The 13,525-nt window shown below is 53.1% G+C and overlaps 1 protein-coding gene across 12 annotated transcripts in view; it reads left to right on the top strand.

The window, feature by feature from the left end:
• The window catches only part of FAM193B (family with sequence similarity 193 member B), a 35,325-nt gene extending 24,054 nt beyond the window's left edge, over positions 1–11,271 (top strand). For all 12 annotated transcript variants that reach the window (XM_063642573.1, XM_055285175.2, XM_055285173.2 and 9 more), the window contains 4 exons: positions 5,860–6,880; positions 7,033–7,108; positions 8,959–9,056; positions 10,877–11,271. In XM_063642573.1, the coding sequence (XP_063498643.1) occupies positions 5,860–6,880; positions 7,033–7,108; positions 8,959–9,055 (1,194 nt within the window). In that variant the 3' untranslated portion in view covers position 9,056; positions 10,877–11,271. The remainder of the gene's footprint in view (positions 1–5,859; positions 6,881–7,032; positions 7,109–8,958; positions 9,057–10,876) is intronic.
• Positions 11,272–13,525: the final 2,254 nt, after the last annotated feature.

The raw sequence follows: 13,525 nt of genomic DNA, 5'->3' as shown, positions 1-13,525 counted from the left end.
CGTGGCCTGAGAAGTTGCTTGCTGGATTCCTCCAAGCTGAGGACTTGCTTCAGTCAGTCATTTATTCATTCAGCAAACACTTCTACAAATACTGGCAGCCAAAGTGTGACACAGTTAAGTTCTCACCCAGGAGAAGCTGTCCAGTGGGGAGGCTGACACAAAACTGGACAAGCATATTGGCATGTGACAAGTACTGGGATGAGGGAAGTCCCCCATCCTGCCTGGAAATGGCTTTACAAGAGGCTGACTGTGAGTACAGACTCCTCAGGAGGGCCCTCCTGGCAGCAGGCACGGCACATTCCACAGCAGCTTGACAGCCAAAACTGAGCAGAAGAGAGGCGGGATGGACAGTGTTGTTGAGGGAGGGCCTCTGAGGCCCTGCGGAAGAGCTTTGGCTTTATCGTACCGGTGAGAGAAGTCACTGAGGGTTTTAATCAAAGAATGCATTTGGTCACACCTGCATCCTAAGATTATGGCGTGGCCAAAGGGAAGGTAGCTTGGAGGGTTCCAGGCAGGAAGACCTCGAGTTCGATGCCTCAGGCAGGAAATGCAGGCCAAGGGAGAGATGATTGATGGTGGGGCCAGAGAAGAAGAGAGGGATTTTCAGAGGAAGCCGAAGTGATGGGCCTTTGATCTGATGGCAGGAGAGGGAGATGGAGGCAGGGATGTCTCCCAGGTGTTTGCTTGGCGACCAGCAAGATGGTGCCTTTCACTGAGCCAGGATGGGATTTGCAGAAGACAGTGAATTCAGTTGAGGCATGTTGACTCGAAGGTTCCTGTGAAACATCTAAGTGGAAAAGTACAGGGCTAGCATTTACCAGCACAGAGATGTAATTGAAGCCAGGGGAAGGAACCAGTCCTCGGGACTGAGGACAGAACCTGGTGATCTATTCCTGGGCAGCCCTCCTGCCAGATGAGCCCCGGAGCTTGATGGCTTGTCCCTTGTGGCTTCATTACTTCTTCACCTGCCTACTCCCAACTGCATCTGCACAGTGACACGTTTAGGAGCCCAGCATCCGAAGAGATTTGGGTGTAACAACCAGCTAGTTCCAGTTCCTGGGTGGTCAAACAGCCCTAGTGCTTTGGAAAGCAGAAGTGATTCACCATCCTTTTTCAGCCCCAAGGACAACCAGGATCCTTCTCCCGCCGCCTGAAGTAGTGAGCCAAGGGTTCCCACCGCTGCCTTCTGAAAGTGGTCAGCACTATCTTTCTCCCACGCAGTCACCTAGCCAGAAAGGTTCAGTGGGCTGCACTAGTCTCTGGCCTTTCCTGGCTTCTTAAGACAGTGGTTCCCAGTTAGGTCCCCAGAGAGCACATCTGGCAGTTCCCAAGTCTGGTGTGCTTTTCGTAAATATGTGTGCCCAGATGTCTCTTCCCCTTTACTGATAATGCTATCTTCTCTCACCTTTTCTTCTGACAAACTTTCCTTCCAAGTTCAGTTCAGCTGTTTCCTCCTTCATAGCCATCCTTGGGTAACTTCCACTGTACTCCCAACCCACCTCGCATATCTGGAGGCTCTGCTCACTCATCCCACACTGCACAGCTCCTGTCTGGCAGGCCCAGGCAGAACCAGGCAGCCCTGCCTTTCCAGACTTAGTCGTGGGGCTGCAGGCAGGGACAGACACGCAGTGGCAGCGTCATGCATTAAGTGATTATGGTCATTATCTCTGTAGACAGCAGCCTCCTCCCTTGTCTCCCTCCACCTCCTGGACTTTACAGTGTGGCTCTCCACCAAAGCCCAGCTGCTCCTTCTCTCCCGCCTCAGGAGATGGAAAGAGCTCAGTGTCTCTCTGCTCCCTTCTCCCACTGCCAGCCCGTGACTCTCTCACCTTGTCTTTGTGTCTTCTGTCTACACGAAGGTGAGAGAGTCATGAGCTGGCAGTGGGAGAAGGGAGCAGAGAGACACCCTGCTTCTTAAAAACTGCACCCCTGGCTCTGTCATCTGTGACCTCCTAGCCACTCCTCCACATCCACTGAAGACTCTCCTGCCCCCTTCTCTTCTTCCCAGATCAATCCGTTTCTCACTCACTTGAATGGAGTAAGCATTGCTAAGTATTGATAGGAGGGCAGGCAAATTGACCCATCACTCACTCACTCACCAGTACTCAATTCCTTGTCCCGCTGTCTTTCCTTCAGACCCACTCAGAAACCCCGCAGCCCTGGGTTCCACCCCAGCCTGGCTCTCCCTTTCTACAGCTCAAGAAAAGCACATGAGTGAATCTGTGGCAGCCGGCCATGTGGGCTCCCGCTTGCTGAGTTCCAGTGTCGCCAGGTGGGCCTCTCATGGTTCCCTGGGCTTCCTGTACCTTAGCATGTCCTTCCCCACAGTCACTCTGTCAGACCTCCAGTCTTCTCAAACCACTAGGCCTTCCCAGCCCACACCTTATTTTTTGGCAAATAACCTCACTTTCTATTTCAATGAGGAAAAAAGCCATTGTACAGGGATTCTCCCACTGTTTTGCCATTCCCACCTGCAGACATACTTTCTTCCTTGTCATGAGAGTCACCCTTTTCTCGCCTAAGGCCTGTGAGGTACTTTCTTGACCCGTCAGCCCAGCAGCAGGTTCCTGGTCTAGCTTAGCCTCTCCTCCGTGCTGTTCCCATCCACGTTTCATTGTGTCCACCACTCTTTTTTGGAAGCAAACTGCTCCTTGAGCCTGTTACCTCTCTCTCAACCCCTCCCCTGCCTCTTTCCTCTAATCACAGCCACATTTCTTGAAAAATGATGTCTGCATTCACTGTCTTCACTTCCACCCATTAGCTCACTGCAGGCAGTTTTCTACCCACACCCTCTCCATTGTCACCGGTGACTTTTTTGTTGCCAAATCCATCCTCCTCTGCTGTTGCCATCGTATTAGTCCACTAGAGAATATCTGGCATTTTGTGTTTGTCCTTTTCACGCATTGTCTTTGGCTCCTCTGTCCTCAGCCATGCAGGAAAGGGCAGGGGGAGTGCCGTGTTCTCCAGATGTCTTGCCTGCCTCTCTGACGTCCTTTCTGTCTCCTTTGTGAGCTCCTCGTCCTCCACTTGACCCTTCTTCATGGGGACATCTCCCTGGGAAAGAGATGCCATCTAGAAACAGCCCAATAGTGTTTCCTCCCCGCCCTGTACATCCACATCTCCAACTGCTACTGGACACCTCCTTGTGGACGTCTCACAGGTATCTCAGACTCTGCACATCCAAAGTTCAGCTTGTTGTCTTTCTCCAAACAGGCCTGCTATCCCTTCTCTGTTGTCTGTCTAGTCAATGGCACCGCCTCCCACCCTGTTGCCTGAGCCGGAGCCCTGGGCGCCAGCCTGGGGAGTGCATCATAGTGACCCGGAGCAGCGTGCCTGGAACTGGATCTCAGTTTGACACTTGGCTCTGCCACACTTGCTGTATGACATTGGGCAAATCACTTAACCTCTAAGCCTCAGTTTCTTCATCCATAAAATGAGAATAACAGAACCTAAGTCGTAGATTGTTGTGGGGATGAAATGGAGTGATGCATGGAAAGGTTGGGCAGAATGCCTGGCACGTGTGAGTGCTCAGGCAGTGGGGCTGCTGTGGCAGCCATAGTGGCTGTCAGTGTTTCTCTGACTTTTCTCATTCTGTCTCCCTACCCAGCACCAAAAGCCCTATGCATGCCACGTCACTGATAGCTCAGACCAGTCCACTGCTCTCCACCCTACTGCCACTACCTTAAAAGCCATCAGTGGCTGGACGTTGCCCTCAGGCACAAACACTGTAGGGCCTGCAGGGCCCTTCACGATCAGCCTCTGCCAGCTTGCCAGCTTTATCTCTCAGCCTCTCCTTTCTGACCTTCCTGCCCACCTGCTCCACCCAACCCCCACATCCCCCCAAAAATCTGGGCTACAGCTGTACCTCTGAATGATTTGCATTCCCAGAAGATACTGAGCTTTCCCATTTCCAACCTTTCTACTTGCTATTCCTTCTCTCTAGAAAATGCTTGTCTCACTGCCTCCAGGATGATCCCATTCCCCATTCTGTGCTCAGTGCACATCCTGCTGCCTCCAGGAAGCACTCCCTGGTGACCCAGTCTATGTTGGGGGCATCTCCTCTAGATTCCCAGATCACCCTGTGCCTTCTTCCATGCAGCACTTGCCACTGTCACTCTGAATTCAACAGGCTGTTTGCTGTTGTCTCCCTGAGCAGACTAAAGTCAGCAAGGCAGAGAATGTCTCACGTACGCTAAACTCACAGGGCCTGGCCTGCTGCCTCACAGCCTTGATGGTCAGCAAATAGTCATCAGATGGAATTGAGAAACATAGGAACTTCTGAAGATCAGGCCTGGGTGTATTGTCCTGGCTCTGCCACTTCCTAGCCACCTCCTCCTCCTGTTCTTTCTGAAGTTAAGGTTTCTCACCTATAAGCAGAGGGTCATGATGCAGCAAAGATAGTGGCGAGGATTAAAGGAGACATCTATGGGAAGTGCTCACGGTACAGAGCAGAAAGTGTGTGTTTCTGTGCTTTCTCTTCTGGCTTTCAGAGCGTTTATGGTTCCATATCATTCCCTCCACACCAGTAGTTGTCAAACTTTTTTAGCAGCCAAACTTTTCTGTGAAATCTGTGTGGTGCTGGGGGAGCGAGGTGAAGGGTCCCTGGTCCTCGTTGGTCCAACCCCAGGGCCTCTGAGCCCTACCCACAGCTAGAAATGCTGCTGCAGACCAAGCTGCTCCCTGAGGGCCACGAAGCCCAGCCCCACCTTCGCACATGGGAAAGGACCCCACACAGACTCTCAGCTGTCCTCATACTGACCCTGGAATGTAGAGATACCTCTTCTTCCTAATTTACAAATAGGGAAAGTAAGGTTCAAAGAGAATAAGTGATTTGTCCAAGGTCCCACAGAACAATTGACTGTAGTCCATCGTGGAGCCAGGGTCCACAAAAGATAAGTGCCTGCTGGGACGCAGGGTCACCCTCTTTACATTGACTTTGAGGTGGTAGCAAGCCCTGGTTTCTCTCACCAGCTGCCCTTTCACGTTTCTCTTCCTCCATTCCCAAATCAGTTGGAAGTACAGGAGGCAGTGGGAGTCAATGGCGCCAGGCGCACCACAGCCACCTCCTTCCTGAGGGTTTTGTTATCTGCCTCCTGTCTCCCTCTAAAAGGCATCGTTGGCCTTGAGGTGGGATGGAGAGGTTGGGGTGACTCAGATCCCACAGACTTTCATTTTGATTCCCTAGATCCAGATCTATCAAAGCCAACTGGCAGGGCCTGGCCTCTCTGAGCCTTCCAGGCCTCACCTGGGCAAAGGAGCAGCTCTCACATCTTGCTGTGTAGGCCCGTGTGGTTGTCCGCAGTATGCCACTGGGCACACTGTAGGTGTGGCCTTGATTACTTGAGACCAAGTGTGCAGCAAGTGGCCTTTCTACGGGAACACTGCCCTCTTTGGTAATACCCAGACATAGTATCAGGAAGGCACATGCCCTCCCAACCAGAGTAATCTCATCTACCCCACACTTGCCTCCTGTAAGACCCCGTGATGGCATGGCTTTTTCCCCACCACCCGCAGGGGTGGAGAGAATGCCTCTCTAGTAGTGGTCTTCACGTGCATCCCCACTTTGGCTTTACTCCGGAATTATTGTCCCCATTTTGTAGATTAGTCCACTGAAACTGGGGCTCTGGGTGAACATGCTGTAAATACCCTCTGTGGGTGTGACTACCCCTGCCCCCAGGACATGCACCTGTCTGGCTGCAGTTTGCCCTCACTCCTGCAGGGTGGGTAAGCAGGCTAGGATTTTAAGGCTTTGCTTCCAGCAAGTTAGTGGCAAAGCTGGGCCCCAGGTTGATGGGTCAGGTATCACATTGTGCCTGGCAGTTGACAGCCTCCTGCTAAAACTGCCTCTTGCCTTGGCAGGAAAAGGAGAAGGCCCAATTGGCAGCAGAAACTCTAAAGCAGGCGAATCGTGTTTCTGGAAGCCGGGAGCCAAGGCCTGCCAGGGAGAGGCTCTTGGAGTGGCCTGACCGGGAACTGGATCGGGTCAACAGCTTCCTGAGCAGCCGTCTGCAGGAGATCAAAAACACTGTCAAAGACTCCATCCGTGCCAGCTTCAGTGTGTGTGAGCTCAGCATGGACAGCAATGGCTTCTCTAAGGAGGGGGCTGCTGAGCCTGAGCCTCAGAGTCTACCCCCCTCAAACCTCAGTGGCTCCTCAGAGCAGCAGCCTGACATCAACCTTGACCTGTCCCCTTTGACTTTGGGCTCCCCTCAGAACCACACGTTACAAGCTCCAGGCGAGCCAGCCCCACCATGGGCAGAAATGAGAGGCCCCCACCCACCATGGACAGAGGTGAGGGGGCCCCCTCCCGGTATCGTCCCCGAGAACGGGCTCGTGAGGAGACTCAACACCGTGCCCAACCTGTCCCGGGTGATCTGGGTCAAGACACCCAAGCCGGGCTACCCCAGCTCCGAGGAGCCAAGCTCAAAGGAAGTTCCCAGTTGCAAGCAGGAGCTGCCTGAGCCTGTGTCCTCAGGTGGGAAGCCACGGAAGGGCAAGAGGCAGGGCAGTCAGGCCAAGAAGAGCGAGGCAAGCCCAGCCCCCCGGCCCCCAGCCAGCCTAGAGGTTCCCAGTGCCAAGGGCCAGGTCGCTGGCCCCAAGCAGCCAGGGAAGGTCCTAGAGCCTCCCAAAGTAGGCAGCTGTGCCGAGGCTGGAGAGGGGAGCCGGGGGAGCCGGCCAGGACCAGGTTGGGCTGGCAGTCCCAAAACTGAGAAGGAGAAGGGCAGCTCCTGGCGAAACTGGCCAGGCGAGGCCAAGGCACGGCCTCAGGAGCAGGAGTCTGTGCAGCCCCCAGGCCCAGCAAGGCCACAGAGCTTGCCCCAGGGCAAGGGCCGCAGCCGCCGGAGCCGCAACAAGCAGGAGAAGCCAGCCTCCTCCTTGGGTGAGTGCACCAGGAACCGAGCGGCTGACCCCCTACCCCAGCCAGGCCACGGGGTGGAGGGGCAGCCTTTGTGTGTAGGCAGCGCTGCCCCCAGAGCATAACCCCAGAGGCCTGGCCATGGGCACTGAGCCCTCCTGGCTGTGTCTTCCTAGACGATGTGTTCCTGCCCAAGGACATGGACGGGGTGGAGATGGATGAGACTGACCGAGAGGTGGAGTACTTTAAGAGGTAGGTGTGGGCTGCCTGCTCTCCCACTTGTGGAGGACTCCAGGTCCTGCCCACACTCTAGCCCTGTGTTGTGCCTCAGGCCTCAAAGGCCTGCTCCTTTGGCCCTGACCCCTTGGGGAGGCTCATCGCCCCCGCAGCCTGCCTGCCAAAAACCCACAGAGCCACTGGGCAGGATGGCACATCTGGGAAGGTGCAAGAGATAGGAGGAGGCATGTCAGGCCCCAAGAACCAGGGCTTTTTCCAGCTTTATTCGCTTTGTGTCTTCACTTGCACATTCTCTGCTTTGCCTGGGCTGAGGTCAGTGAAGCAGTCTAGACCAGGAGTCTGGCCATGAACATGCAGCCTACTGATAAATGGCATAGAGTTGGGGAGGATAGAAGGGATGGGGGCTGGCCAGGAGGCCTTCCCAGGAGAGGTGGTAACCAAGTTGAAACCTGAAGAGTAAGAATAAGTTGGCCAGATGAGATGAAAAGGTATTCATGCCAAGGGGGCCAGTGCAGTGAGTACAAAAGATTAGGGTGAAAGAAACATGGCATACAGTCACCCTCCATATCTGCAATCAAAAATATTCAGAAAAATAAATAGCAATACATTGCTAAATAATGCACATTTTTAAAAAATTAGTATTTTTGGCTGGGCGCGGTGGCTCATGCTTCTCATCCTAGCACTTTGGGAGGCCGAGGCAGGTAGATCACCTGAGGTCAGGAGTTCAAGACCAGCCTGGCCAACTTGGTGAAACCCTGTCTTTACTAAAAATACAAAAATTAGGCAGGTATGGTGGCACATGCCTGTAATCCCAGCTACTCGGGAGGCTGAGGCAGGAGAATCGCTGCAACCTGGGAGGCGGAGGCTGCAGTGAGCTGAGATTGGGCCACAGAACGAGACTCCATCTCAAAAAAATACGTATTTTTACAGGAGGTGGCTCATGCCTGTAATCTCAGCACTTTGGGAGGCCAAGGCGGGTGGATCACTTGAGGTACTTGAGGTCAGGAGTTCTAGACCAGCCTGGCCAACATGGCGAAACCCTGTCTCTAATAAAAATACAAAAATTAGCCGGACGTGGTGGCAGGTGCCTGTAATCCCAGCTACTTGGGAAGCTGAGGCAAGAGAATCATTTGAACCTGGGAGTCAGAGGTTGCAGTGAACCAAGATCGTGCCACTGCACTTCAGCCCGGGTAACAGAGTAAGACTCTGTCTCAAATAAATAAAAATATAATAACTACATAGCATTTACATTGTATTAGGTATTTTAAGTAATCTAGAGATGACTTAAAATATATGGGAAGGCCAAGCACAGTGTCTTCCGCCTGTAATCCCAGCACTTTGGAAGGCCAAGGTGGGAGGATCACTTGAGCTCAGCAGTTCAAGACCAGCCTGGGCAATATAGTGAGACCCCATCTCTTATTTAAAAAAACATAGTAATTTCTTAAAAAAGTATATGGGAAGAGCAGTGCAGGTTTTATGCAAATACTACACCATTTTTATACAAGGGATTTGTCATCTGCAGAGTTTGGTATTTGGGTAACTAATCCCCAGCAGATTCAGAGGGACGACTGTACTTAAGGGAATGACAGAAGCCAGCCCAGCAGAGCTAGAGAGTCAAACACCAGATGAGGAAGAGCTGGAATCCCAAGGCAGTTTCACTGTCTTCATACGTAGTTCCCTGGGCCCAGTCCAGAAGCCCCCAAGCCAGCAAAGCTCCTATGCCTGCTAACCTTAACACCTGAGAGCCAAAGAGGTTTTGTAGAGAACCTGGTTTCTTAGTGATAGGGACATGGTACCTTAGGAGTCCAGTGAGCAAAAGAAGGAACCTCTGATTGTGCTTCTCATGTGTCCCCCAAACCCAACAGGTTCTGTTTGGATTCTGCAAAGCAGACTCGTCAGAAAGTTGCTGTGAACTGGACCAACTTCAGCCTCAAGAAAACCACTCCTAGCACAGCTCAGTGAGGTACAGAGACCCCAAGAGTTACATCCACTGCCTCTCCCTGTGCTTGGCCACCCTCTCTATATGCCCACCAGACCATTCTGTGCTCTGGGGCACAGGGAGTTGGACTTTGGGCATGGGAGCCCTGGCTTCTGTCTGCATCTCCACAGCAATGGCACAGCTGGCTACAGCCTCCAAAGGTCTAGGCCCCATCTCCTCCTACAGCCACTCACCTGTAGGCCTCTGTCCTTCTATTACTCCTCCCTGGGCCCTCCTGCCCATGTTCCTGAAGGTCCCCTTCCTGGACTGGCATCTCCTAAGGAATAACCATCAGGGTCTTCACCAGCTGATTTCAAAAGTGCCCAGGTAGCCATCAGACCCATGGGGCTGTCCTCACCCCTGATGTTATCAGTCCTTGTGTCAAGTCCCACTTCCTGCCCTGGGCTCCGCAATATAGGCTACCAAGGTGCTTCCCAGCCGAAGCAGTGTTAAGAAGGGGCCAGCCCTGAGTAAACATCATGGGGGTGCAGATGGGCTGGGCCGACGCCTTGTGGGTCATTTAGGCATGGAGGAGTTGATGGGGGCTACCCAAAGCAGGGACAAGTTCCATGAGGATATTGGTAGCACACTGCCTCCTAGAGGAAGAGACCTGGGTGCCAGATGGCTTTGGCATCCCCTCCTAGCCACCCACACAGGTCCTTTTGTCTGAAACAATGATGTACCAGATGATGATCTGGACTGGGAACAGACAACTGGAGAAGGCACTGGGCCTGGAACCCTATTGATGAAGAGAAGGGCAGCTAGCAGGCAGACCTTGGGCTGGGGGCTGAGTGGCTCTGCAGTTTCATATCTCAACCCTCAGCTGCGTCCCTGGGGTCAGGCCTTTTCTGGCTGGCAACCACACAGCTATCCTGGAGACTATGGAAGGCTGGGGCAGGCAGACTGAGCTCACAAACAACTCACGTCCCCCATGACGGCCCCACCTGTTTCTCCTCTTTCCAGTGCCAGGCCAGCTCCTCTCTGGGCCTAAGCAGCAAACTTCCTGGACCCTCAGATAGAGAGCCTGCAGCCCGGACAACGTTCAGAGCTGGGGCTCCCTGTGACCCTTGTGCTGCCCCAGAGTCCAGACTGTCTTCTTTACACTCACTTTAGTCCTCCTCTGCTCTGAGGGGGTCGGGCTCAGTCAGCCCCCTTTGCCAAATTGAGATGCCCACAAGCCCCAGAAGCATCTTCCAGATTCAAGGTGCCCTCCTGCCTCTCTTCTCCACCTCCATGGGAACCAGGAGTAGCAGGAACCCCAGGCACTTCATCTGTTAACCCTACTGAGAGAAAAGAGATCGCATTTCCTCCCACAAGCCCAGTTCTGTCATCCAAGAAATCAAATGCAACTGTCTCCTTCCACTGCCTCCTCTTGACCCTTTTTCACCTGGTCTGGCCTCTTTTCCAAGATAGGAGATGCCCCTCTCCCCACCCCCTAGTAAACGCTCTCCTTTGACCCTCTTCACCCTCCCCTGGGCTGTGCACCTACAGTCAGAGGCAGGAACACAGCTGCACAGCTGGCCTCCCGGCCCCTGCTGATGGACAGCAGGTGCCAAAGGCTGGATCTACTCAAGGATTATCCCACACCTTGTCAAGATCCCGGGACTGGGGCTCTGTCTGCCAACCTGTTAACTTACATCCTCTGCTACAGGTGATCCAGGGAATCTTCAACATTTTTAGCCCAGGGAACAAAAATAGCAGCCAGCTATTTCTGCTGCCAGAGGCCCATGGGTACCCAAATGGCATGGGGAGGCTGGAACATGGCCCGTTGCTTACTGTGATTCTGCTCTTTTTTTCTTTCTCAGGCCCTGCCCAGGCTGAGCTTCTTCAGGGCGTCCTGAGACCCCGACTGCCAGCTGAAGGCCTACAATTTTTCCCTCCGTGTGCCCCACCTACCCGTCCAAGACCCTCTCTGCTCCCCACCATCCTGGACCAACCAAAAGCTGAATGGATGCCACACTGTGCTGGGGCCCCTTGACCTCAGCAGAGCCGCTTCCTGGTGCTACGCAGCCTCCACACTCAGAGCCCGTGGACTGGGCTGGCCTAAGGGCCGGGGCTGATGGTACTGCTGGCCCAACACTGCTCTCTTTGTGTTTGGTTTTTTTTGTTTTTGTTTTTATTTTATTTTTTTCCAATTCTTTACTTTTGATACTGTGAAGATCTTTCGTGCCGAAAGATAAAGCAACATTTGGACACAGAATTGGCATGTTGGTGATTTGCGGGTCTGGGCAGGGAGGGAGTTGAGGGTGTGCTCAGAAGCATGGGTTCTCCCTTAGTCACTAACCCTAGCATGCGCCATGCATCAGCAGTTTGGTGCTGTTGTCCCATTTTACAGGTGAGGAAACTAAAGCCGATAGGAAAGTGACTCAGCTCAACTCAGTCTGGCCGAGTAGGGTTGAGCACAGACTGGTATGACTCTGGCATCTGTGCCCTTTTCTCCTGTTGGGAGGTCTCTGGTATGTGAGCCTGGGGCAGCCCCTTCCCCACTCTTTCTTGTTTCCCTCTTTGCAAGATGGGTGAGTTGGAGGGGTTGAAGTTGGTCTCTGTGCATCTGGATGTCAGAAGAGGTCTAGGAAAGACCCTGAGGCCTTCATGGATCTGTAGCCTGGGCCATCGAGGCCCCTCACACTGACTTCACACAGTCAGGGGAAGTTGGGGGTAAATTGAGTTTTTTATAAATTAGATCTGATTTTGCAGTGGGGGTGGGACATGTAGCTGAGGACTTGAGAGTTAAGAGGATAATGAACTCTTCTGTAAAGTCAAGCAAACTACCTCATCCCCTGAAATGGATCTGGTTTGTAAATTTGGATTTTAATATAATGAGTTTGCCCAAAATGCCCCTCACACACTTGTGTCCAAACTCCATGCCCCAAATTTAGTTTTCGCTCCTAAAACCAACTCGAGGTTACGTGGGGAGCTAACAGGGTCACTAAGAGCCATGTATTTAGGTGTTGTAAGCAGGACCAGAAACCATGTCCTCCTCCATCCCTCCCAGGTTGAGACCCACCATGGGACTGGCAGTAAGCACCAGCTTCTTTATTTTTTTATAGAGATGGGGTCTTGCTATGTTGTCCAAGCTGGTCTCGAACTCCTGGCTTCAAGCAATCCTCCTGCCTTGGCCTCCCAGAGAGCTGGGATTACAGGAATGAGCCACTGTGCCCAGCCTAAGCTTTCTTTACTAAAGAAGAGAACAGCCGTGCCCACAGACTTCACAATTCCTGGTCCCTGGCCTTTCCCAATCCCGAAGGGAAATGTGGACACTTCCCTGTGAAACCTTTCTCTGTATATTTCTTGGCTGTGTTCACCTCTCCCATGGACTCCTGTACTACACTCCTGCCCTGCAGTTGAACTGGCAACACTACCTAAAATTCCGCTTCATTCAAAATTTGCAGGTCTGATCAAGCAGCCCATCTTGTGGCATTTGGGACCTTCATGCCTGGGCCCCTGACTCCAGTACTTGTTCCAGCCATGCTGGACGACCTTCCTCTCCAGTTAGGTCCCACAATCTCAGGTCTCCCAACTTTCACATATTTTCCTCCTCTCAGTTTACCCTTTTCTCATGAATTCCTGTGTATCCTTCACATCCCAGCTAAGAGGCCATTTACTATGAAAACTATGACACTTCCAAAAGCGGTACCTTGTCTTAGGATCTTTCTCTTTAACTTCAAGACCAGTTATCTGTCTATATTTCTAGTCTCAACTAATCCATAAGCTCCTCGCACACCAGGTATGTGTCTTGATTATCATCTGCTTAAGCGCAGTGCCAATGCCCAGCACACACTCTTGAAGGAAAGAAAGCACAGAGCTGACCAAGTCATTCCTCAGAAGTCTCTAACAAAGTTGAAACCACTTACTCTGACAGTCACAGCAGGCATGCTCTGGTCGCAATCTCCTTTTCTGGCCTTAGGTCCGGCTTCCCCATCCCACCCTAGCCGCAATGCTGTTGCCTGGTGAATCTGTGTACTTGCACATCGCCCGACCTGTATTCCTGCAGCGCCCTGGCCCAGGACGCCTCTCCTCTCCCGGCCTGAGATTCCCACGCTTCCCTGGAAGCGCCCCCCAGGCAGCTCTGTTACAGCATTTACAGTAATAACCGTTTACATTTATACAGGGCCTCCCAGTTCAAAACCACTGCCATCCGTATCTGATGCGTGCCCCACCAGTGAACGTAGGTGTCACACAGGCGCAGTCAGGGAGGCAGGGTGCGTCGAGCGGTTTATCCCGCAACCCCGGCGTCCCCGGCAGGGATGGAAGCGCAGGCGGCCCACGCGAACTCGGCCCGGAGCTCCCGGCCCTAGAGGACGCACTGTCCGCCGGCATGGGCGTGCCCAAGACGCCATGCTCTGGGAGAGGTTGGGCACCTGGCAGTCCTCCCCGACTCCGGATCAGCTGTCTCCGCTGCGTGCGTCTTCCTCTTCCAGGGGGCTTGGGTTGAGCCTTCTAGCGCATGTTCC

This window comes from Symphalangus syndactylus, chromosome 7, assembly GCF_028878055.3.
Source record: "Symphalangus syndactylus isolate Jambi chromosome 7, NHGRI_mSymSyn1-v2.1_pri, whole genome shotgun sequence".
Classification (NCBI taxonomy): domain Eukaryota; kingdom Metazoa; phylum Chordata; class Mammalia; order Primates; family Hylobatidae; genus Symphalangus; species Symphalangus syndactylus.
Note: the sequence above shows the minus strand (reverse complement) of the source record. Positions and strands in the feature narration are given on the sequence as shown.